At 41.8% G+C, this 25,835-nt stretch overlaps 1 protein-coding gene across 4 annotated transcripts in view; it reads left to right on the plus strand.

Moving 5' to 3' along the window:
• Nucleotides 1–13,708: 13,708 nt before the first annotated feature.
• Nucleotides 13,709–25,835, plus strand: part of fat1a (FAT atypical cadherin 1a) — an 83,456-nt gene continuing 71,329 nt past the window's right edge. For all 4 annotated transcript variants that reach the window (XM_042484523.1, XM_042484524.1, XM_042484525.1 and 1 more), the window contains exons 1-2: nucleotides 13,709–13,825; nucleotides 15,397–18,683. In XM_042484523.1, the coding sequence (XP_042340457.1) occupies nucleotides 15,425–18,683 (3,259 nt within the window). In that variant the 5' untranslated portion in view covers nucleotides 13,709–13,825; nucleotides 15,397–15,424. The remainder of the gene's footprint in view (nucleotides 13,826–15,396; nucleotides 18,684–25,835) is intronic.

Genomic DNA, 25,835 nt, shown 5'->3' on the forward strand with positions numbered 1-25,835 from the left:
TTAATCTGGTGTCATGTTAAAAATGTTGGTGACATTCTTATGACAACAAGCATGCGTGTTAACACAAGGCCAGTATTGTATTATTTATTGACATGATCTCAATCATGATAAGTATCTTGAAGTAGTCTTGATAAGAATATAAAGTAATTATTATAACATTATTGTAACAGGCCTAGACAGCCTGCCTGGACCAGCCCGTAGTTAGGCTGACATAGGTTTAACCTGCCGGGGGACTTCCCCTGATACGCTGAGCTCCTTTCCTTCTCTCAATGCCGCCATCAGAAATCATGCATGTCTGTTAACTGCATTGCCATGTGCAAGCTTAGCTTAGCTCTGTGATAGCCATGTGGTACTCTCACTACCTGGGGCTCGCGATTACAGAGCCTGGGTCTGTTGAACTGCACTACGCTAATCCTGTTGCCTTTCGGGAGCGTTCCTGCTCCCTTGTTTCCTAGTTTTCCTGGATCCTGGCCGTAACCTTGACTGTGCCTGACCGTGGTGATAGCTGTGCTGATGCTGCGACCCTGCCTTTGGTTGTGCTCGTGCTGTGGCTGTACTGATTCTGTGCCCCCCGCTCGCCCTGATCGTGGTCTGGTCCTGGTTGCGCCGATGCTGTGATCTTACCTTTAGACAACTCCCTTTCACATATGCATGAGACTGTTATCATCTCTATCAACATCATCATAGAGAGCAATTACTAATTTCACACCTACCATTATTGTAATATGACATGCATCTGTTTCTATTATTGCTGTGCCCCCCCCCCCCTTCCCCCACTCTCTTTCTCTTTCCTTTTTTGCCATGATTGTATTTCATTTGCTATTTACGACATCTATTGCTCGTCTGTCCGTCCTGGAAGAGGGATCCCTCATCATCCTCTACCGCTCTTCCTGAGGTTTCTTCCTCTTTTTTTTCCCCGTTACAGGGGTTCTTTTTGGGGAGTTTTTCCTTGGGTGATGTGAGGGTCTAAGGACAGAGGGATGTCGTACACTGTAAAGCCCTCTGAGGCAAACCATGTTTTGTGATAATGGGCTATATAAATAAAACTGACTTGACTTGACTTGACTTGACAGTAGCTTGGCTTTTGGAAAATGCTGGGTTTGTGCATTATGTCTGGTGTTGTGCCAGTGATGATTTCTGTGACTAATCAATGATCTGCAGCCTTTGAACTCCACCTTCTTGTATCAGCTCAGATCACTCAGAACGTCTGTGGTACAAAAAAAGTTCCAGGTATTAGCCACAGCTTTTGCTCATAAAATACAAAAAACAGTTAGTCGAGTTGGGTCCAGCCGAGCTGCACCATACCACGCAGCGTTTGGTTCCTAATAGCTAATTCTTCCTCTAACATTGCCATCATGACAATTATTGTTTCAAAAGGAGCATATTTAGGCGTATGAACTGAGGTGTGTTTGATCTGGGTGTCTCTGGCTTCCACTCTCAGCTGGTGCTTGTTGCTTGCTTGTCCCCTTTTCCATATTTTAACTTTCAGGCTTCAACTGCCAAGATGACACCAAGCAAATCAAACTCATCTCCAGACTTCAAAACATCTGTTCAGAAAGTGGCATGTGACATCACAAATTAAATATGACTGTTTTCCCAATATGATTGACATGAAGCAAATTCTGATACCAGATGTGAACAGCTGTGACTCTACATAGGATGTAAACATTATTTGGACACATGACATATGAGGGCCGTAAAACCATCTTTAGTCTCCTGCTTAAAGGCACCTTAATATATGAACATGTATTGCACCTATAGGCTTTATTCCGTTTAAACAGCCATATATACGTACAGTGTGTAAACTTACTACTTTTTATTATGTTGATGTGTTGTATTGATAATCAGTTGACTGACACGGCTGCCGTGTGCAACTGCCTGAACTTCTACATCCAAATAAGCTTAATATTACAGCAGCATCTCCAGTTCAAACTGGCTTTTCTTATACCAGCAAATCAAAAACTTACCAATTGAATTACTGGGTAAACCTTCTCCAAAAGCAACAAATCTATTCTGCAACAAGTGTCAAAAATGTCAGCGAGTATTGTGTGTGATGTCATTCTTTTAGGAGCAGAGGGTGGAAACTGATGTATCAAAAATAACCCTAAGCACTGCAAGCAGGCGCATTTTACCCCATTATATCTAATTGAATGAAAGACGAGTGAAGAAAGGGCTTTCACTCACAGAGCGGTTGACGAGCTCCAGCAGAGACGAGGAAGTTGATGAAAATGGAATGAGTTATTCTTCCAAGGTCTTTTTATTCTTTTAAAATGTTTACGTGCGGAATATTGATTTAAGACAAAACGTGACATGATAATGACCCTCAGCGACACAGTTTGGCTGCGTGTGTTTGCTTCTTGTTCATCTCTCTGTGCTGTTTGCCAGACTAAGAAAGAAAGAAGCCCATCAAACATTGATGAATGCCACTCTCCACCTGCTGCTACTCTGATTTGCATCTCTGTCCTGGCACTGATCTCCAGCTCTTGGTCTTGCAGAGGGGACTTTAACACAAAAATGCACCTCAATTTAAGTCACTATCTCTGAGCCAGTTCATTTATATAAAGTGTTACACACGTCACAAAAACACAATCATGACACACAGAGAGGAACATATCGCCTTACTGCAGGGACAGCGCTGTTAGTGCCACCAGCGCAGCCGTCCCTGAATATATCCCGAGGGTGGATTATGTGCCACCGAAGCACTTTGCCATTTTCCTGCTGAGAATCTGTGAGGAGAAGACAGAGCTGACATCCATCTCACAATGTCAGTTTCATGCACATAATGCACCGTGAGAATACATCTCATGTGCCATGAATTTTAGTAACTCTGGGGAGCAGGAAGCAGGCATGAAACAATATTTCTGGCTGGCAATCTGACCACCATATCAACAGCTGAACACGTTTTAGTAAAGATAAGAAAAAAAATACTGAACTGACTGATCAGTAAACCTCTATTAGTTACTATATGAATCAAGCTTTCTGTTCGTACACATGTACTTTAAAATGATAACATAGGCAGATTTATCACTCAGAATTCTTTGTAATTTTTTAAATAGTGTGTCTGATTCTAGACAGGGTTCAACAAAAGCAGCCTTGACAATTGTTGCTGCCAACAAATGACAAAGCTACGAGCTACTTATCGCCAGCTCCATGAGTTGAAAACTGTGGCTTGTGTCTGGATGACTTGTTTTAAGATGACAGCTCTGGAAAAAGGTCCCAAATATGGCTACATACATCGTGCTTAAAGACTGGGCCTGATGTTACAAGCCCCAAGCAAAAAGTCATCATGATAATGCGTATACGACATTGAAGCAGCATTGTTTGCAGGGTGTAGCACTTGTTACACCTACATCTATTACATATAATTAAGTATTATAAGGTTGCTAACGTGATGCTATACTCTGATACAGAAACTTCCAGAACTGGCACGTACATAGTGGGACTGAAACCTTTTTTTTTCGTAATCCCAAAGCAAAAGGCCATTGCTCCCAAGTCCTGTTTCTCCAAAAAGACACAATCCAATCACAAGAAAAAATGTTCTTATTGTATGTTTCTGTAAACCACAGATACGTTACATTTCTACAATATTTTGTAGCGAATACATTGAGATTATACATTGTTCAACAATGCTGTGGTCAATGTGTAGTGAGGTTTAGGCACAAAAAATCACTTATGGTTGGGAAAATAGCACGTTTTGGCTCAAAACACCCATGTTTAGTGGCAGAACAGCTGCTGGAAAAGCAGCAATGGGAGGGCAAAAAAAACCCACAGGTTCGGTGGCTCAAACACTGCTTCAAAATGTTGCAAAGGATTAGGAAAAACACCCACGATTGGTGGCTCAGATGACGCTGAGAAACACAGCAAAGGGTCAGCAAAAAACCCTGGGTTCAGAGGCTCAAATGTCACTGGGAAACTGAAACTAACTACAGGGAGTTTGTATTTTGGAGAGAGAGAGACTTTGGTGCTATGGGCGTTATTTATGGGGATAATGGGCTGTTGGACAAATGGGCAACCGGTTCAATGGGACATTTTTTAGACTAATCGTGTTTCAGAACTCAGGGCCGAACAATGGCATGGCACTGATACAGAAACATTCAGAGCTGGCTCACATGCTGTGAGTAAATATAAAGTGGCTGTTGTAATCCCAAAGGGGTCTTTTGCTCGTGTAACCTGTAATCCTACGGAATAATGCATTTAGCTGATGATATTCTCTTTGGTATTGAAATAGCCAAGTAGTAAGATAGGAAAAAGGGATGATAAACAGTTAATCAACAATTCATTGATTGGTCTTTAAGAATTATTGGAACATGTGAAATTTGATCAATTAATCAATAGGCTATGCAATGCTGTCGCAGTACATGCAACATGTTGCTGTGAGCTTTGAGTGAGGAAGAAACACATTTTGTGTTGTTTGAAATGAGCAAAGGTAACTATTAATCCATCATTAATTTTTCCAAAATCGAGATCCCGGGTACAAGCGACCGAAATGAGCTTCCTCCGTAGCGTGGCTGGGCTCTCCCTTAGAGATAGGGTGAGAAGCTCGGTCATCCGGGAGGAGCTCGGAGTAGAGCCGCTGCTCCTCCGCATTGAGAAGAGCCAGATGAGGTGGCTCGGGCATCTAATTAGGACGCCTCCTGGACACCTCCCTGGTGAGGTGTTCAGGGCACGTCCCACCGGTAGGAGGCCCCGGGGAAGACCCAGGACACGCTGGAGAGACTATGTCTCTCAGCTGGCCTGGGAACGCCTCAGGATCCCCCGGGAAGAGTTGAACAAAGTGGCCGGGGAGAGAAAAGTCTGGTCTTCCCTGCTTAGGCTGCTGCCCCGCGACCCAACCCCGGATATGCAGTAGAAAATGGACGGATGGATGGATAATTTTTCCAGTGATCAATTATGGAAAGTGTTAACAATTGGCAAACCCCTAATAGGAAGAGATACAAACATTTGCAGTTTAGAGCAGAGAAAGACTATCAAAACTTTTGGAAAGGCGACCCCAGTCATCTTCCAAACTGACTGTGCCTAGTAGCGGGAGCCTAACTATGATTGACCAGTCGCTTTTTGGGGAAGGGGCTTAGCAAATGGTTAATTTAGCGTAAAAGTGATCCACAGTTTTTGGTTACCTGTGGTAAAGAACTTACAGACTTCAGAAACAAGAAACCTACATTTACATAAGTTCAATTTGTCCCTGCAGTGAAAATGGACTGAACATGGCCTGTCTGTTTTCCGCTGATGATTACACAAAATATTGTCTGTAGGCAGGGACCATGCACCCATCCTGTGCTGTGAGTCTGCCAAGGACGTGCATGCATTATTCCAGCACTTAGTCACACTCTGTTTTGTACACAAGATGGAGAGACAAAGAGAACGAGGCAAACTTTGGTCCTTTTAGGTCCTTTTATGCACTCCCATGAGAGATATGACATCCTCCAGATCTGAGGATTAGGAAGCAGTGTGAGGGCCTCGGGGCCTTCCCTAAACTGTCTAAATCTGAGACGTGATATGGCTCCTATTAGATAAGCAAATGTGTCTGTAAATACATAATACATAACTGCCAGAGGACTATGATTGGCTTGTTTTTGTACAAAGAACGCAACTGAAGAGCGAGGCGGTGTCTTGTGGAGCCCAAATGAATACACTGTGAAGGACTTAATGGTTTTGTTTTATTTGCAATTTTCTGTTTCCCGAGCGCCAGTTTGTTCAAGAGAAAATGTGGGCTGGGTGAGTGAAAGGCAACATCATCCTCAGGGGTTCAAAGCACAATCCTCTGTATCACTGTCTTAAAGCTCTAAGCTGCAAATGAACATACAGCGCTGGGTGTCTGCTGTTTTGAGTGGTTTGTTGACATGTGAAACTGTCCTTGTAAAGCAGAACATTTCTGACTTGGGCATCTGTTTCTCGCTGATATATACAAATTCACAACTTTTATAGCTGTGAGAAATTATCTGTGCTCCCCGGGTGGGAGATGAGTAATGTGTGTTAACATAAAGTGGAGCACGGCATCGTTTTAATGTGCAACAACAAGAGGATGGAGGTTTCTCTACATGCACGAGCCTCCATTACAAGGCTTTACTAATCCATCCATGCAAATCCATGTCCAAAATGTGCCTTTTGTGTATAATCCCGACACAATTTCTGTGGGATTAGGATTTAGTAAGGACAAAAATGACTGGTGGAATACCGTACATCAAAAATATCAGTCAGTGTTGTGTTCAATTTGTTGTTTATCCCCCACCGTCTTTACACATTACATCACATCAAAGCGCTGGCCTCTCAAGAGCTGAAGGAGGTGTGCCTCAATAAAAAAACGTAACCAGATTCTGCATGTTGACGTGCTGCGTATGTGTGACAGTAACATATATGATGCAGACTCAGAGAGTTATTCTGCATGCAAAAGCAGATTAAATTACTTTATCCTAAACCATAACAATTTATTCTACTTCAGTCAACCTTTTAGCCTGGCATGACATAGATAGGCTGCACTGCATATGGTAAGCAGCCATGATACTGTACATTAAGTACACACTCTTCAGAGATATTATCTCCCCAAGCCTTTCACTCTGCCAGCAAGTCAATCAGCACTCCAGAGTCCAGAGTCTCTGGGGAAGAGGAGGAGGAAAGGTGATTTGACATGAAGCAGGAAAATTACATGTTTCACTGCATCTGAGCTACACGATTAAACAAGACCAAATACTTCTCTGATAGGCTTTGTGGAATAGTTTGAGATATTGGGAATAACGCTTATTCACATCCTAGTTGGGAGACAGGTGTGAAGATCAGTACCACTTTTATGTTTGTCTGTTGGAATATATTGCTACAGTTAGAATTTGTCAGAAAGACTAGTATAAAGACTAGAAACAGGGTCAAACAGCTACCCTGGCTGTGTCCAAAGGAAACAAAATCCTCCCAGTACTCACCAGCTAATATACAAAAATAGTCGTTTTTACAGATAACAGATAAATTTGGGTTTTGTTAGCTTCTAGCAGCATGTTTCCCCGTTTCCCCTGTGTCCAATCAATAGCCTATGCTAATTTAAGACAACTAGCAGCTAACCCCAGCTATATATATGTATATATATATATGTGTGTGTGTGCATGAATGTTAAATATGAAGCTATAGTTTAGCATATATACTGGAAGCTATAAATGTATAATAATACTTACATAACGGTGCTCACCTGGTGCATACACCAAGAAAAACTCTAGTCTCCAGGGTTTATTTTCAGGGTCTACGGCCCTCTGTATAGGGCCTGTGCACAGCAGTGTTTCTGCCACTGGCTCCTGCAGTGAGTTTCCACTCCACTAATAGAATTTACATTGTGACGACGTAACCGATTTCTAAATTGCTTTAATCAGCTTGAGAAAAGTTTTACTAATTTTAAACTTAACTGCAACAAAAATGAATAATAGAAAGAGTCAGGTGGGCCACAGAGGAAAAATTGGAAGAAATGCTGAGCTGCTTTCCTGGAACTGAATTTGCAAATCCGAGGATAGCGGAGGAGTGTCCCATCTTACTCTGCCTCTGATTGGCTTACCCTGACATTCTTACCCTAACCCCAACCAGCCCCACTCTGCTTGCCTAAACCTAACCAATCCAACCAAGGCAACGAGTACTAGGCACTCATCGGGGGAGCAGGACGGGTCATTCCTTCACTATCCTAGGATTTGCAAATTTGCTTCCTGGGAGCCGGACGGAAACAGATGAACAGCCCAGTTCTGTCCAATTGTAGCTACCTGCTTACTAGCACCTCTAAAGATCACGAGTAGCTATATTTTACCATTTTTAAAATCCTAACATAAACCAAAGTGCAAATAATATTTTCCAACATGGTGGACTATTATGGGAAATGCACAAAAACAAAGTGCGGCTTAAATTAGATCGACAGGCCTACCACTTCTGTGCAAGACAGTTGTATCAATCATCTCATACTGCTCAGAAAAATAGTGACTGAGCGCATTTCCCAAAATGTTGAAGTATTCAGTTTAATAATATAAACTAAGTAATAAAGTAACAAAGTAATATTACCTGCAAATGGTTGAGTGTATCTTTTAGATAAATGCCAAAATGTGACAAAATACAAAAAATACAAAGAGCTACAGTATAGTAAAATATTAACAATATAAAATCATGTTCAGTGTCCTCTGTCCTCCTGGAGAGACTACACTAGATAGACTTTGTTCTCAGGGCTAATAAGGCGAACAGTCTGTTTACACTACATTTTGAATGCACTACTGTGATCCATCTGGGGACGTCTCCAAGGACAGCCATCTTATTTGGCTTATGAACCAGTGAATAACAAAGAGCTTCGAAATGCAGCCCAGTCTGAGTCAAATGTAGAGTTTATAAGCCGAGAAAGAAGGGGGTTGCTGATTTCCCAGAGGACATGGTACAGGTTTTCATGATAACCTTGCATGCAGAGAGAAGTGCACTAATCTATTTCACACGTTTTATTTTTCCCTTGCATGCTCTCTTTAAGTAATACAACCAACTAAATAATGCAGTAATGTTAACTCTCCAAACAGGTCGCTCCAGATATAGCACGGTGTGTTCTTGTGTCATTTTTTTAGGTAATTACGGAAGCTTCTACAACCAAGGGGCTTTGCTAAGATAATCTCCTGCTTTGCTTGAGGCGGCATGAAGACTTTATTTTAAGAGCACAGCAGTTTGTCTCCAGCTGCAGGGGCAATGTCAATTGTTTATTATTATTTCCCATAAATTTCTCATGTAAGTTTCTAAAAAAAACTCCCCACCCTTAGTTGCAGGTAATTTGTGTGACAAAATAAAGCTTCATTTTGAAGCCCAAAAAAACCCAGCTCTTTGGGTAGTACTGTAGTTTATTTGGAGATAATGTACTCTTTTTGCACAAAGGTTCATCTTAAGAACAGTGGCACCAGCTCTGAGAGGGTCAGTGTCTTTACTCGAGGACACTACAGCAGGATGGATATTGAATTATTCTAATCTCTCTTACAGTTAAGCTCTGCCTCAGGATTCAGATTCTACACAGATTGGTTGGTGGGAGAAACAGATACCTTGGTGCTCTCTTGCTGCAGGCTCACTACAAATCATCTGTATCTTTTCCTGATCTCTCTCCAGTTTCAAGTTGCAGGGGAACCTACAGCTTAGGACATTAGTCATGGGGGGAAAGGAGAAGTAACTCACTCAGCACGGCGTCGTGTGCCCGCTCCTAACATCTCTCAACAACGTGAGGACAATCTGTAGCGGATTAGTATGATTTTAAGTGGAAATTGAGCCTGCAGTGTGTTGCATGAGAGGAAATATGCGGCATACTGTAGACTCAGTCATAATGAGGCTTTTAGACTGAAGACTGGAGTGTTTTTCACACAGGAGAAAAAACTGATGAGTCAGTCATCAGTCTATCATACAACATACAGTCAGAATGACATAAAAAGATAATTAATGTCCAATAAAAAAATCTCCTGGATGCTATTCTTCAGTGCCTCCTGATTTCAAGTCAACGTTATATCTCTAAAGTTTGCATAACTAATAATTAAAGCACCTACAAGTAGTTTTAAGCTGATTATGAAAGTCACAATTTAATACTAATGCCTTTATATGACCTACATAATGACACCATGTGCAAGAACTTTGACTATATCTGTTTTCATTTTTAATGCCGTGTCCTTGGGTCCGATTCCATGCATAACAAGAGGATACAATATGTGGCATGTAGACCAGCTAAAAGGGATAGTAATAGAGCACCTGTAAAAACAACTGAACCTTGGTCGGTCATTCAGCAGATAAAAATAATTGTCAGATTGAAAGAATTCAGAATCAATCCTGAATTGGTTCTCTGAGACAGCTATGTAATATGCCTATTTTATGTAAGATATAAAGTGTAACACGTGGTTTTACATCAATTTAGGAAGTAATGTTAGTGGCAAAAACATTAACTTTGTTTCATCACTGTCATATTACATTTATTAATCCTGCATAGCCACAAATAAATGCATTACCTCATTGCTACCTTCAAACAGCTGTATTTTAAAAAAGTATTAAAAGCATGTTGTGTCTTTTTTTACTTGCTTCCAAATCAAATGCACATGCTAATCAGATCAAGATCTCTACGACACGAGGTGGTGGTGCTTATGGAAACACTAAAATTTTTGTCCACAAGAGCTGCCAAAATCAACACAAAACTTGAAAAGAGGATTGTAGAGCCAGCACTCAGCGAAGGTATAAACAGTTATGAATCTTTGCAACCACGAGATGACCTTCAGCACACAGTCATACATGTGCACACAAATTATGAGGTTGATTGGTCTAGTAGTTTTTAAGATTAGCTGCGGACAGGTGCCTACGCTCACTCACACGCTCACTCACACACATCTATGCACACACACACATGCGCACACACACACACACGACCAAACATATGATCCCCTCAAGGCTTACGCCTGGTGGAGATAATGAAAGTTCCTTGCAGTTTCTTTTAGGGACTGGAGGTGCTCCCCAATGCAAACACTATACATCCTCCCCATACATATAGGGTCTATAAGGCACCAGGACCTGACCCCCAGCAGCCAGGACTGCAAACACTTGGCGAGATCAAAGCAGAGGAACCAGCCCTGGGCATCACCTGACCTGAATTCAATTAAAGCTTTACAGGCAGATCAGAGGAAAGGCAAGCGAGAGAGGAAGAAAAAAAAACAAAAAAATGCTGTTTCAGATACCTAACATTGTCTAGGACAAAAGCGGGAGTGAGATAGAGGGGAGACCAAGAGAGGAGAGAGATGAAACATTACACACTTGCTCTCTGACACACAAGCTCAATCTTTCTCTCCCTTCCTCCCCCCATTCTTCCTTTTCACTCTCACACACACATGCACACACACTAAACCCATAGGTCTCTTTCGTTTACTCAGCCTGTGGCACTCTGGCATTTTTTGGCAGCCACTTCACAGCACGGTGTCGAGTGTAGTTGTTAACCACATGTTTTTGAGGAGCTGAATGAAGACATTTGCTTCTCCGATGCTCGAGTACGCTCACTGATCACTAATAAAACTACATGGTGGTTTCTTAAAGAATGCAACCAGTAAACTGGATATGAATTAAGAAAAGCTGTAAGCAAAATTTTAAAATGCACGTGAGGCCGTTGCTTTGATTCTTGGAGGGAATAAACGCAGCTAAACTGCAGACAGTACACTGAGCTGTGCATGCAAGGAATGAGAGAGGCATCTGCGACGTCAGAGCTGAAGGTGCGAAATCCTAGATGCCTTCAAGGAGCTCTGATACCTTTAAACTGTGCGGTTTATCAATTGACTCTCAAGTGCTTTTGGAATTTAAAAAAATGGACCTTGATATTTTTTTTTTTTTTAAATGTTTTAACTGCTGTTTTTTATTCAAGAAGTGCCTCAAAGTAGGCTATGCTGAAGGATAAAATATGCATTAGACATACAATGCACGTTTTAATTAATTCATTAGACTAAGTGGTATTTATCTGCCTGACAAATAGGCTAATTAGATGTGCAGACAGCTTATAATATAAAGGCTGAATATCAAAGTAATCAATTTCTCCATCAGTATGCTCATGTGGCTGCCTTTCTCAGTAGCTCCATCCCCAGTAGCTCTGTCACTTTTCCGAGCGGGAAGGCAAGAAAATCACGACTCTGTACTGCTTTTTATGTCTTCTCGCGCTCTCCTATTAAGGTTACAATATTTCCGATATCACCTGAAGGCAGCAACAGTATGCAACTCCACCTGAGCCGTTGAGGAGGAAAGGAGAGAGGCAAGCCATAGCCTACAGCTGTACATTATAAAGCCACCAAGTCTGATGACTCTGAGCGGATCGGAGCAGAAAACTGCGAGGGACTAAAGAGAAAACACGGATTCTCACACACACAAGCCATCCTCGTCTGAGAGATGCTCGCGAAAAGATATTCACCAAAAACTGCCGGGATTTCTATGAAGTGAAGTTTGGAGCCGGCGATCATCCAGCTAGTCTGGTGAGTAGCTCTGAGTAAAATAAGAACACATACGCTCGTGGGTTTGTTTTAAAACGTATTTTACAAACTTTGTTCGCAACTCGAGGCGTATTTTATTTTGCATTAAGGAAAAGTGAGTTTTTGTCGGACTTGTGCCAAATAGCTAAATGCACAAATACGCACGCTTTGTGCCCTCAAACGCACCACACACGCGCGCGCTCACACACACACACACACACACAGGCAGGAGCAGTACAAGTTGACAAGTTGTCTAGCTGCATGCAGCACAGGCTTTCTGCAGGCGCACCAGCTGGATCACTGCAGTCCGGGCAAGAGCAGTGAGACAGCGCCATCAATCGCATAGCAGCCACACTCCTGAGCGCCTGTGGAGGGAATGTAGTGCAGCGTTTGGTCTGGGAAGCAGTCAGGATGGCTGCGAGTCAGGAGGGGGGGGTTGATGGGATCAGCGCCTTCATGGCGAGTGTACCTCCACCATCAGTCACCCTGCTCCTAATGCCAAAGTACAGAGCCTGGGACGCACTGCTGGACATGTTCAGCCCTAACCCAGCCAATAATATGAGTAAGAATAATGACAAGAAGATAATCTCCACAATTGATGCTAAAACATCTAAATTGCAACCCACACGCGCGAGGAACTTTGTATTTGCAAGTATTATTAGCCCATTTATCATCATCAGGGATGCCCTGAACTACGATTTTATTTGCAAAATAGAGTTTTCCACCCCTTTTTTCATGATGAAGACTAAATTATGATGTGAATTCACGGGTCATTTTGCAGCACAGCCAGCATAAATTATTGTCTAATTGACGCAGTCTTTGTAGTGTTTGTTTGCTTTCCACCAGCTTGAGGTCATTCTGAACTCACCTTATTTTTTTTCCACAAAGAGCCTTGTCACGGCATGTAAGTGGTTTGGGCTGCAGCTGAAGAGGGGAATATTGGATTAAGGTTAGTCCCATTTGGGCAGGAAGAGGTTTTGCCCTTTGTAGGGACATCTCACGTGCTAATATTAAGACGCTGCTGAATGTTATTTTCATTGAGGTGTTTGCAATGATATGAAAATTAGCATTGTTGAAATAGTATATGGGTTAAAAGAAAAAAGTGAGTAAGGGTTAGGGATTATACATTTTACTTCTGTCTCCTTTTGGGATATTGTACTTTTGTTTGTTTATGATATGTTTGATTTATTTATTATTATTAGTTTGGTTCCAAATAAAGCCTTTCATTCAAATGATGTGGAAAAATAGATGAACTGGAACTAGATTTCCTATTGGCTATGGAGAAAAAGTCACGAAGGGGTCCTTTATTCCTAAATTCCATCTCATAAATGGTCAAAATAAGCGATTTGAGCATAATGGCAGTTTTGTATCATTATAACAAATTATAATAACATGTCCTCACAAGTGGACGTGTTGGATTTCAAAATGTTAGTAACATAATTTCAGCAAAAGGACGCTCCTCATAAAGAAAGGCTACTTTGGGGGCGGGTGGGCATAGGTGAAGTGAATTGGTGTTTACAAGATTAACCTCATTTAATGGAGCACAGACTTTTGCCCCCATATTTTGGATAAAAATAATATGGGCCAGAAAAAAATCAAAGTAGGCTCCCTGGTTTTGGGTTCAGAGCGGAAAGGTTTTATCCTGCTGCCAGCCGGTAAGTAGATCCGGACGTGCGCAGCGCGGAAAGATACCGGGCAGCTCGAGTGAGTGAGAGAAAGGGAAGCAGTGAGCGGAGAGAGAGCGGCTGGCTGCCTGCTGCTGGTAGATGGAGTAACGGAGAGGAGACAAGTCCACGTACTACCATGCCGAGATTTGGACTCCACAAACTACATGCAAAACCTCCAAATATACGAGATTAATAATAGAAGAGGTACGTGAATCGTTGTTTTGCTTCTCGGTGGTGGTTTGACTTCTTTAGCGTTTCCCTTTCGGCATCTGTGCGACGAGTGAAAAAGTTGAGATAGGTTAGGACGGCTATTGTGAGCTGCGGGGCTGTGAAAGAAACCAACCGCCGCTGCTCTCTCTGCCTCTTTGGGGGAAGTTTAGCCTCGTGGAAACTATTGATTTAGTGTCGTTTTTAACACAGCAAATAGTTTCTGTTGTTTAGCACTCATCCTGACAGTAATTTATGTGTCGTTTTGCGTTTTGTTGGAAAAGTGTAGACCTTTTTTTTTCCCCCAAGCAAATCTCTGCTAAGCGCACGGCTGCCATCGTCTCATGAAGTGAATGGCTTTAGTTGGGGGATGGGGTTTGAAATAAAATAGTCTAAAGGCACCTAAGTTAAAAAAAAATTTTAACACGTTTTTTTTTGTATTTCTCAGTAGAACCATCACATCGGTTGAAATACTGCAGGAAATGTTTATTTTTTGGTGATCTATGTAAAAACAAAAACTAGAAGTTTTAGCTGTAGTTGGAAATTTTACAATGGTCGCCCACAAGCAGATGGTTCTTTTGTAGGCTACCTGCAGGCGATAGTTTCAGATTTAAGGTGTTTTTAGTCAAGACTCTGTTACTTATTAACCCCACATGAAGCATTAATAACTAAACCCTGCTCGGGTCGTTCAGACACACCTAAAGTAAATAATGTAGGTTTTATACACAGCACTCTTGCGCAGACATAGCAACGTCTTGCTTTTATTTGTCTTTGTACGAACTCCCACGCAGCCCGAGACGTTGTAAAGCAGCTGTAAACGGATAAATCTGCAATTTCTTAAGCCGTTTCATACACATCTCCTCTGTGGTTTCATCATTGATTGTAGCTCGACGGGATAGAAAAAGGATCACTCTTGTATATTTTTGCAACTGCAGGGTTTCTAATTGCTGGTCTTACTGGCAGAAAGGTCCAGTATCATTGTAAGTTATTGTATTACATAGTTGTTGCAGCTTGTGTGAATAATGTGCTTGTGTGTTAACTCCTTCGTGGGTGCGCAGAAATGATAATTCTGTTGCATTTCTATACATGAGAAAGTCAAGATTAAAAATAAAATGTGCACATTTAAAATGTTTTTGCATCAACAAGGAAAATATAGTTACATGTGTTTTTTTGCCAGTTTGAGCTTGATAAGCTTTGAATTCTGTTTCTCTGTTATGAAGTGCACTTATGTGGCATCTGGCATTGTGCAGAAGTGGGATCAGGTCACGCTGAGATCTTGTCACCTGACTGCTCTGCTTTATCTTATAGCCACATGTTACCCATTTAGCTATTTATCAGCCCAGCCATCACTTGTCATGACATTTAAAGGACTGTGAGAAAGCGCACAGTGAAGAAAGTAATATTTTTTTGAATTTGGATTATATTTCCGTATGAGCTGATAGCAGAAAATGCTGCTTTCATGTGCTTTTTTTCCCTTATTTTTCAATTGTAATTGCAGTTATTTTGTGTACGTGCATGATAACCTGTTATAATACTAACAGTCATATTTTTGTTTTGCTTGTTCTTAGGTGGTTCTGTGAAGGACACGGTACGATAATGGGGAGGCACTTGGTTTCACTGCTCGTGCTGCTCCCACAGCTCCTCTGTGGCTGCGCAGGGAACCAAAGGATGGAGGGGGCTGCCTCCATGCAATTCACCCACTCTGTTTACAACGCCACCATATATGAGAACTCTGCTGCTAAGACTTACTTAGAGAGTCACACCAAGATGGGGATCTATATCACAGACCCAGCCTGGGAGATACGGTACAAAATCATCTCTGGAGACAATGAGAATTTATTCAAAGCAGAGGACTACCTGCTGGGAGATTTCAGTTTTTTGCGAATAAGGACCAAAGGAGGCAGCACTGCCATTCTGAACCGCGAGGTGAAAGACCACTACATGCTGACTGTTAAAGCGACAGAGAGGAACACTAACTTTGAGTGTCGCACTAGAGTTAAAGTGCAGGTACTGGACACCAATGATCTGAGGCCTCTCTTCTCACCAACATCCTATAGCATCTCTCTGCCGGAGAACACAGCCATACGCACAAGTGTGGCCAAGGTCATGGCCACAGATGCAGATATCGGTACGAACGGAGAGTACTACTATAGTTTCAGGGAGTGGACGGACATGTTTGCGGTTCATCCAACAAGCGGTGTAGTGACACTGACCGGAAAACTCGACTACTCTGAGACAAAGCTGTATGAGTTGGAGATCCTTGCCGTGGACAGGGGCATGAAGCTGTACGGCAGCAGCGGCTTCAGTAGCATGGCCAAACTCACAGTGAGGGTGGAGCAGGCCAATGAGCATGCACCTGTAATCACTGCCGTGACCCTGGCCCCTTCAGATGCAGACCATGACCCCACCTATGCTATTGTGACAGTGGAGGACAGTGACCAGGGACCAAACGGCGAGATCGCATCATTGAGTATTGTAGCCGGTGACCCTCTCCAGCAGTTCAAGGCTGTGAGAAGCAGCCCCGGGAGCAAGGAGTATAAGATAAAAGCAGTGAAAGATGTAGACTGGGAGAGCCAGCCTTTTGGATACAACCTCACTTTACAGGCGAAGGACAAAGGCAGCCCCCCTCAATTTTCATCTGCTAAATTGGTACATGTCACTTCTGCACAGTTCAAAGTGGGCCCTCCTATATTTGAAAAGGCCGTTTACAGAGTCAATCTCAGCGAATTTGCCCCTCTTCTTACACCTGTCACTATGGTAACAGCCGTGCCAAAGTATCCACAGCTAAAGTATGCCTTTAGACATAAATCTGACAAGAACAGATTCACCATCAATCCAGATACTGGTTTAATCAGCACTGCAGGACCAATAAATGCTGATTTTGCCCCACGGTTTGAGCTAGACGTGATCACCAGTGACAAAAAAGCGGCAACAAAAGTGATTGTTGATGTGATTGATGTGAATAACAATGCACCTGAGTTCCAGCAGACATCTTACAAGGCCAGTGTTGATGAGAATGTACCCATAGGGACCAGTGTGGTGACGGTGAAAGCCACCGATCTAGACAGAGGCGAGAATGGGTACGTGACCTACAGTATTACCAATATGAGCCCTCAACCATTTGTCATAGACTACTTCTCTGGTGTCATCAGCACCTCTGAGGTCTTAGATTATGAGCTCATGCCAAGGATTTATAATCTCAAAGTCAGGGCGTCAGATTGGGGAGCACCTTACCGGAGAGAGGTTGAGGCATCAGTCACCATAACATTAAATAACCTGAATGACAACAAGCCTTTGTTTGAGAATGTAGACTGTGAAGTGACTGTCCCAAGAGATCACGGAGAGGGAGAGCAGATAACAACTGTGTCTGCCATAGACGCTGACGAGCTACAGCTAGTACGGTACCATATTAAAGCTGGGAATGATCTTGATCTGTTTGAACTGAACCCAAACTCTGGTGTGCTTTCACTTAAGCACACGCTGAGTGAAGGAGAGGCAGCTAAAGTGTCCCTTCACAGTTTACAAGTCATCGCAACAGACGGGGAACATGAGACTCAGCCAATGGTCATGAACATAACTGTCATCACAGCACGTAAGCCAGTCCAGTTAAAATGTGTCGAAACTGGTGTTGCTACCATGTTGGCTGAAAAGCTTCTTCAAGGCAGCAAAATCCACACACAAACTGAGCCGGATGACTTCATGGACTTTCACTCAGTCAACCGGTACGCTCCGCAGTTTGCAGAGTCTTTCCCAAGTGTTATTGAAGTCAAAGAGGACCTGCCTGTTGGGGCTCGGATTGTCCATTTAAGTGCCATGGACTCAGACAGCGGCTTCAATGGGAAACTAGTGTATGTTATTTCAGGAGGGGACACAGAAAGTCGCTTCATAGTCGATATGGAAACCGGTTGGCTTTTGGTTTATTCTCCTCTTGACAGGGAGACAACAGACCAGTACACCCTCAACATTACAGTTTATGATCTCGGCATACCACAGAAATCCTCATCACGCCTCTTAGGTGTTAAGATCCTAGATGCCAACGATAACAGCCCTCAATTTTTGCAAGATTCTTATGCAGTTGAAATAAGCGAGAGTACACTTGTCGGGACAGAAATCATCCAGGTGGATTCGACAGACAGGGATCAAGGAGCTAATGGAGTTGTGAAGTATTCAATTTTGGGAGGCACGGATCATTTCGCGATCAATCAGGAAACTGGCGTGGTGACTGTGACAAAGCCGTTGGATCGTGAGCTCCATCCAGTTTACGTCTTGAAGATCGCAGCACATGACCAGGCAGTGAACGAGCCACAACTAGTATCTACAGTGCCGCTTAAAATCACCCTGGAAGATGTGAACGATAATCCCCCTAAATTTGTCCCCCCTAATTATCGCGTGAAAGTGAGGGAAGACCTTCCTATTGGTACGGTAATTATGTGGCTGGAGGCTCATGATCCCGATATTGGACCTTCCAGTCAAGTACGATACAGCCTTATTGATAACGGAGACGGGAATTTTGAAGTAGACAAACTCAGTGGTGCTGTGCGGATCGTGCAGAATCTAGATTATGAGACAAAGCAGGTCTACAACCTGACGGCAAAAGCTAAAGACAAAGGGAAGCCCATGTCCTTGTCATCAACCTGTTTCATTGAGGTGGACGTGGTGGATGTAAATGAGAATCTCTACAGGCCTTTGTTCCGATCGTTTGTGGAAAAGGGATTTATAAAAGAGGATGCACTTATTGGGACTTCTGTGATGACTGTATCAGCTGAGGATGAGGACAAAGACCGAGATGGAGAGATTCGATACTCCATACGAGATGGATCCGGCCTGGGGATATTTACCATCGATGAGGAAACTGGTAAGTCTCTTTTGTCAGTGTTTCAAATAGAGCTGTGTGAAGCTTGTGTTTATTTCTGAAACAGGGATGCATCAGCTTGAAGTCATTTGCATATAGAAAGTTTCATGCAGCCAGAGTTTTTTCAGTTTGTGTTTCTGTGTGGAACAGTGAGGTAAGGGAGCATTCCAGGAGACGGGTAAGATTCCTGATTCCAGTCATTTTTCCTCTTTGGGAGAATTGACGGCAGGAACAGATGGACCAGCTGTCTCTCAGACCTGTGTGGACGTTCCTGAGTAGTTGCTGTGGTACTAAGACGATTCTGAGTGATTTCATCTCCTCTTTTCTCAGTCACGCTCTCACTGTTGTGCAAACTCCTTTTTATACTATCAGTATGTTAAATGGTCATATCTGTGGGACTATAGGCAAAAATATATTAAAGGGATAGTTCATGGCAAAATTGAAAAGACATATTTTTACGTTTACCTGTAGTGCTGCTTATCAGCATAGATTGTTTTGTTGTGAGTTGCCACATTTTGGAAATATTGGATGTAGAGATGTCTGCCTTCTCTTGAATATAATGGACCCTGATGGCACTCGGTTTGTGGTGTTCAAAGTGCAAAAAAAAAAAATATTTGAAAAACTCAGCAGCAATGTCTCTCCAGAAAATCATGTCCCAATTACTTAAGATAACCCACAGACCTTGTTGTGAGGAACTTCATGTCAGAAGTATTTTCTTTCAATTAAATTACAACTGCCAACCATGTCACAGCACAGAAGGAAGCGTATATCTACTGCTAGCTCACCTAGCAGCACTGAGCTAGCTAATGGTACAATTCAGCCAAGGAGGACACCAGTGATGTTTTTATCTCTCTATTGCTATTGCGAGCATGAGCCTCTCGTCCATCAGTAGATACAAGCTTCATCTGCGCAGTGATAAAGTCGGTGGTTTGAAGTTTGGTTGAAAGAAAAAAGTACCTTCATAAAACTGCTTACAACAAGGTCTGTGGATTATCTTGAGTAATCGGGTCATGATTCCTGGAAAGAGACATTGTTGCTGAGTTTTTCAGATGTATTTTTTGGTGCTTTGAGCACAGCAGGCAGAGTGCTATTTAGTTCCATTACACTGGAGCAAAGGCATATATCTCTATGGGCAATATCTCCAAAAACCTGCAACTCACATTCAAACAATCTAGATTGATAAAAAGCACCAGAGTTAAGAGGAAAAATCTGTTTGTGATTTTGTGTGAACTATCCCTTTAATAGCATTGTAGAATGCATAAACGTTTTTTATACCAGCATGTGAAGGCTTGCAGGTTGCTTATTACATTGCAGAAAATATGTTAATACTTGCTCAGCTGCCCAGTATGATTTTAACAGCTGACTCAAATTAGCTCAAAATAAGCAGTCTGGAATTCCAGGAGTTCCTACCCAAAACCTAGCAATCACCTGACTTGGATGTTTTGGACTTTGCTCTCTGCCCTCCTTTTAAAACTTGGTAACCACATTCTCGTGAGGCTTAATGTGACTTTTTTTTTCCTTATTTGAAATTAAATTTCCCACTGCATGATACATATTTAATGTCTAAATGAGGCAGTGAAACTTAATGCATAATACATTGATTTCTCTTGGCACGTGTAACCTCAGAGGTTCTTATCTACATAAGAAAGTTGGAAGTGCAGTTTGATAGTGTGCTGTTGACTTTTACTGATGTAAAAGTGTGGGTTTTTTTAGTTTATTAAGAATCAGATACATGTGAATTATTCAACAAGTTGACAGGAAGTCGCCGCAGTGAACCTGTTGGGAAATACTTTCTTCTGCCTGGTAAATTTAGCATAAGGAAACAAGCCTTTATGAAGGATCTGTCCTCCAGGGCTGTGTGTCAGCTATGGTGTGTGTGTGATTGTTTCTGTGGTGGTGGTTGGATTCTGATTTGTAATAAGATTTTGTTTTATGAACAGACATGCTGCGAGCTTGAACTTGGGACGTTGTGTGCTTTCATGCAAGAATTACAAGTGCTGTTCTTTGTTTCGTTTTGTGTTTTTTTTGGGGGGGGGGGGTACTCCTATTTATGCACTAAACTGACTGTCATGCAAAGTTTAACTTTGCAACAAATAGTATGGATTTAAGGTGGACTGCAGGACTACAGTATTTGCCTTGATCAGGCCACATGCAGGCCAGCGGGTAGTCCGTGTCAAACTGGAAATCCTGTGTAGGGTACAGATTCAGAGAGCTTGGTCTGATCTTCTACTTAATCCCTGAGTCCTATATTAAGTGATTATCAGGAGGTGCAATGATAGGATTGTCCTGGGTTGGGTCCTGTTATTATGGATTACAACTGAGGTCACTAGACAACTAAATACAGCTAAGGTGGTAATGCCCCTCCTATGATTTCACTAGATGAAGGGTGTGGTTGTCAGGCTACCATATACATTTAGAATATTTTGCTTCTTAGAGGAAAATATAAGTAGAGTGCACTCCCCTGCTATATATGCAGTGCTGCAGCTGCATGTTGTGAATCTTAACCAGAATGTTTTAAGATGGTTCAAAATTAGAAAACAAATGAGAAAGTGGCGTGAGGAAAAATGCCAGGAGCCGCACACCTTCAGTTATGGAATTTGTGTTTTAGGGTGGGAAAGAGTGAGGGCAATCATTTCCTGTTGTACTCGATACTTGTAATTCTAAACCCATGCAGTTTTTTAAGAGTACATCAGTTTGTTGCATAGTTTTTTTTTCTGTTTTGTAGTGTTTTGTTTGTTCTATCACCACAGTATAAATCACTGTTCTTTCAGCCATTCCTCTTACAGTGGCATTCACAATAACATAGTAACAACAATACTACTCTGTGGCTAACAGAGTGTTGCTGCGGAGAACATTGCTCTCTGTGGTGGTTGATACAAGAAGACAGTGAGTGGTTCTGTAGTAGGTCTATCTAACAAATCTAAACAAAGGTTGTATTTTAACGCAGGCAAACAGACTCGCTACCCACTTGACTGGCATTCCCAAACCACACTAGGAACAAACAAGTTATTATATTGTGAGACACAGCGAATTTAAAAGTGGTGTCCATGATTGCTGTTTATTGAATGCCATTATGTTTTCATTCAAATCAGTTTCAAGTAAAAGAGCCCTGTTTTATGCAAGCCTCTTCTCCAGATATGGAGTCTGTCAGACTGCCCAGGGAGTCCATGGCAACTGTTTGCCCAGGCATTCTCCATGTTATTAAAAGCTGTGGTCACTGGCTCGGTGCCATCTTAATTTAAATGTACTTTTATCAAGACTCTTTTCTGGGCTTTTTCCCATGCTTTAGACCAAATTTACCATTCCTCGATCATTTGGAACATTTGCTAATAGTCAAGTGATTTGTCACTGACCAAAAATACTCGGAACAACAAAGCTGAACTTTGCTATACTAAAAGCTTTGTAAGTGCTTATTTTTAACATGTTAACCAGCTTGGAGATTCAGCAGAAACAAGTCAAGATTTTGCTGTTGAGTATAAGACCAGCATTAGCTTTTAGCCCTGGTTTATTCAGCCAGTTTTTGAAAAAAATATGAGCATCTCGTAGTTTGCATTTGGGTTCCTCCACCGCCCACCAGTGTACTTTGTTTCTCCTCCATTTTGTGCTGAGGAGGAAGCATACACTTAACTCATGAGAGCTTGTATGCCAAGTGGCTTGCTACAGCTTTACATGTTTGGGCCCTCGAGGTCAACCGATATGGATTTTCAAAGGGTCATGCCAATTTTAAAGAGGCAAGTGTGGCAAATGGACGATGTAATTTCCTCTTCAGAAAGGCTTCGCAGAAACTGCTCTAAAACCATCGAAAACAATTTTTAAAGATGCTAGACCTCCAGGGCTGGACACTCACTCTCAGCTGACAGTATGGCTGCAGAGTAATCCAAAAGAGCACTGCCTTCTGTATGTGGGTCAGTAGTGAAAACAGTTGTGAGGATTGTAATACTGTGCGTAGGGCCCTACTATGATTTCACTCTTGCACATATATAAATAGCAGGAAAAAAAATCAAAGAAAAAAGATTTGCAAACACCACTAACAGTTGCAGTGATACTGAGGTGAATAAATACTTCTAGCTTTCAGTCATATAGACACACTGGCAATAAAATAATTCTTATCGTGATGAACCTGAGCAAGTCTGCACTCCTCTAAGCACACCTGACTCACAGTCACCCAGACAAACCTGCAGACATCAGGCAACAACTACCAGCTACAAAGCAAGTCAAAGTTTTTTATTGCCAATGAGTAACCATCTTTTCATTTCCTTATGCTGGGATGACTAAGAGAGATTGTGCAAATCAAGACGCTGAGCCCTTATTGATCAAAAGCTCTGCAGACAATTGCAGGAATATGGTCAAGTCAAAAGGAAAGGGAAAGAGCAGACTTCACGGGAGGCCTTTTTCAGCTCTTTTAGATAAATCATGGCATGACTTCATCTCAGGCTGCAGGATGGAATAATGTTAGATGAAAAATGTCTTATGTGTTTGAAATGAAGGATGCTGGACAGAGATGTTTGGCTGGCTCTTTCTTTTGGACAAGTGAGCCACACTACTCAAGAGTCTGCAGTGAAGAATGTTTATAGACAAACACTGCTATTAAATTAGTCCTGGATCAGTAATGGGGAATATGTTGCATAGCTGGAGGGGTAGGGTGGAATAAATGGGCTGTGCTACATTTCAAATAAAGGATAGTAAAAGAATGCGTCTTTCAAGCCAAGTTTTATACCTTTATTTACAGCCTGATGTCAAAGTGAATGTTACAATTCAGCCAAAACAATCCTTTTAAAACGTTACCTTTGCTTAAACAGTGCCTGAAATGATGCTTTCTACAAAATAAGGCACAAAACGAAAGCCAGATATTTCTCCATTATCTGTTTAAGAGCAACTGAGACTGTCACGGCAATTAGAATAGCTGGTCCACCTTAACAGTCCACCTTAAGGGAGCCTGGTCAATTTTTTATGTGTTGCTGACTTTGCTCACTAACTCTGGGGCTTACCTGCTCCATTCAGTCCGGTAGGTACTGTTTGTATATATCGTATCGCCACTTTATTGCCAGTACACAGACATGTACATGAAAATTAGGCATTATAAGGAATGTAGACATACATTTTAGGCCATATTACTCAGTCCTTGAGTGAACAGCAACTAAAGCAGGCCACAGGACAATGAATTTGTGCATCTCTACTTGAAAGGAAGGAGTAACTCAAGGTTGTACTGTCATTAAGGTGATGACATGCAGCTAGACACAACTTACTTTAAAAATGTATTCAAAGCAAGTTTTGTCTGGGCCTGAAGTGAAATCATCTAGTGTACAAGGTGACTATAGCAGAGTGTTCAGTCTAGATGAGACACAGATGCTGATTGTATAATGTATGCATCACCCTTTCTTGTTGGATAATATATGCATTGCCCTTTCACTTGAAGCTGTTTTGCAGCCTGTGCTGTAAATGTGTTCTTTGTGAAAGCAAATGAAACTGTTTAATGCATAATGACAAAGTCCTGTAAGTGTGTTTTCCATTTCCACAAAAAATCCTTCTCTTTTTCTCCCACTGTCCTCCACTTAAACAGATTCTTGACAACAATGAAAAGACGTTTACTTGTTTATGGTCGGTTTTCTGTTGCCCTCTGTCCCTAATTATGTATTCAGTGTCTATAGGTCTGAGATAAAAGTGGGACTGCAAAGTGGCACATGACTCCACATAGTCTTTGCTTGAGTGCTGTTACTGTGGAGACGGGACCAGGAATGTGCAGCTTGACAAAGTTGATTGTAGGTTGCTAAATGAAAAACACACTTTCCCTAGTTTAAAGTATGTTGTTCTCTCAGTCCATTAAATCTTTTTAAAGAAACTTAAGGTTGCCTTGTGCAGGGGATGTGCTTTTATTGTGCGCTAATTGTTGTCATGCTAACACTCATGAATTAGATCTAAACTCTCTATTCCTGTTAATGTACTGTGATAGTATTAACACTTTCAAAGCAGTGTCTTTCACAGTGGGTCCCACTGAGAAGTCAGTAATGATGCTGCGTAGATTTGCCTATTTAATTCAATAAATTACACTGCTAAAAGTCTGGTTATAGAAATCCATTTTCGTTTGTTATTATTAAAACTTTAAGCCACTGGTGCTAAACAGAACCACTGCCATAAACAGCAGTGTATAGCTCTATGTAGTAAAGAGCAGTGTTATTTTGCAAACATTATCATCTCCCCCACAGACACATCTGAGCGTCTTCACAAGGGGCTCTCTAAATTATGGCAGAGATATAAGGCAAACTGACATGCTTTTATCCTTTTATTCAAATTTCAGTGACTATTTCAAGCATTTATAGCCAATTTCATGCTGTCTGCTACTTGACAAGTGACAGCCCTGACCACAAATACACTCAGGTGCAGTGAAGTGGGTGTACTGAAATACATTTTCCTGTCTGTCAACTAATAATCTCTATGTCCGTGTTGGCTGATATTAAAATCGGACTGGGGTCGAATAGGAGACAGTTGGTTGTATACGTTCTAACCAATAGACCACCACAATGCTCCCATTAGACGTGTTATTAGGCCTGCATTTATTTTTGGCAAGTCTCTTAAGGACTAGAATGTTTAATTCAAGAACTAGATTTGGACAAATCTATGATTGCAGGTTTTACTTCATGGATGAGAAGCAAACAGGAGATAATTTTCTGGTCAGTGGAATCGTACCTGGGGAGATAACATGAATCTCCTTTCATATGAAGGGGAAATTGTTTGGTGTTCAAAGTCTGCATCCTCCCGAGGCCAGCTGGGGTTACGATTACAATGGGAATATAGACAGAGATATGCTACAGTGTAGGAAGAACAAGAAATATTCAGAGGGGTGGGGGTAGAGAAATTAATGAAGATGGACCATGTGTTTGCTTCATTGTTATCAGAGGCACGGGCAGAGAGCACTGAGGTATAGTAACTTTTCCTAAATAATACTGTGATATTGAATCAAGGAGTATTGCTCTGAGGCCTGTTCAAAGGCCTTTGAAATAACGCTGTTTCCAGTAACAATAGAAGCTTTGTATCTCCAGCTAAGTCCCAAAAAGCTATCTCAACTGGAATTAATAGGCAATTTTTTTTTTTTTTGCAAAGAAAGAATAACCCCATTCAGACATACATCACAGACATGTAAAAGTGTATTAAAAGATT

Source organism: Plectropomus leopardus, chromosome 4 (genome assembly GCF_008729295.1).
Source record: "Plectropomus leopardus isolate mb chromosome 4, YSFRI_Pleo_2.0, whole genome shotgun sequence".
NCBI classification, from domain to species: Eukaryota; Metazoa; Chordata; class Actinopteri; order Perciformes; family Serranidae; genus Plectropomus; species Plectropomus leopardus.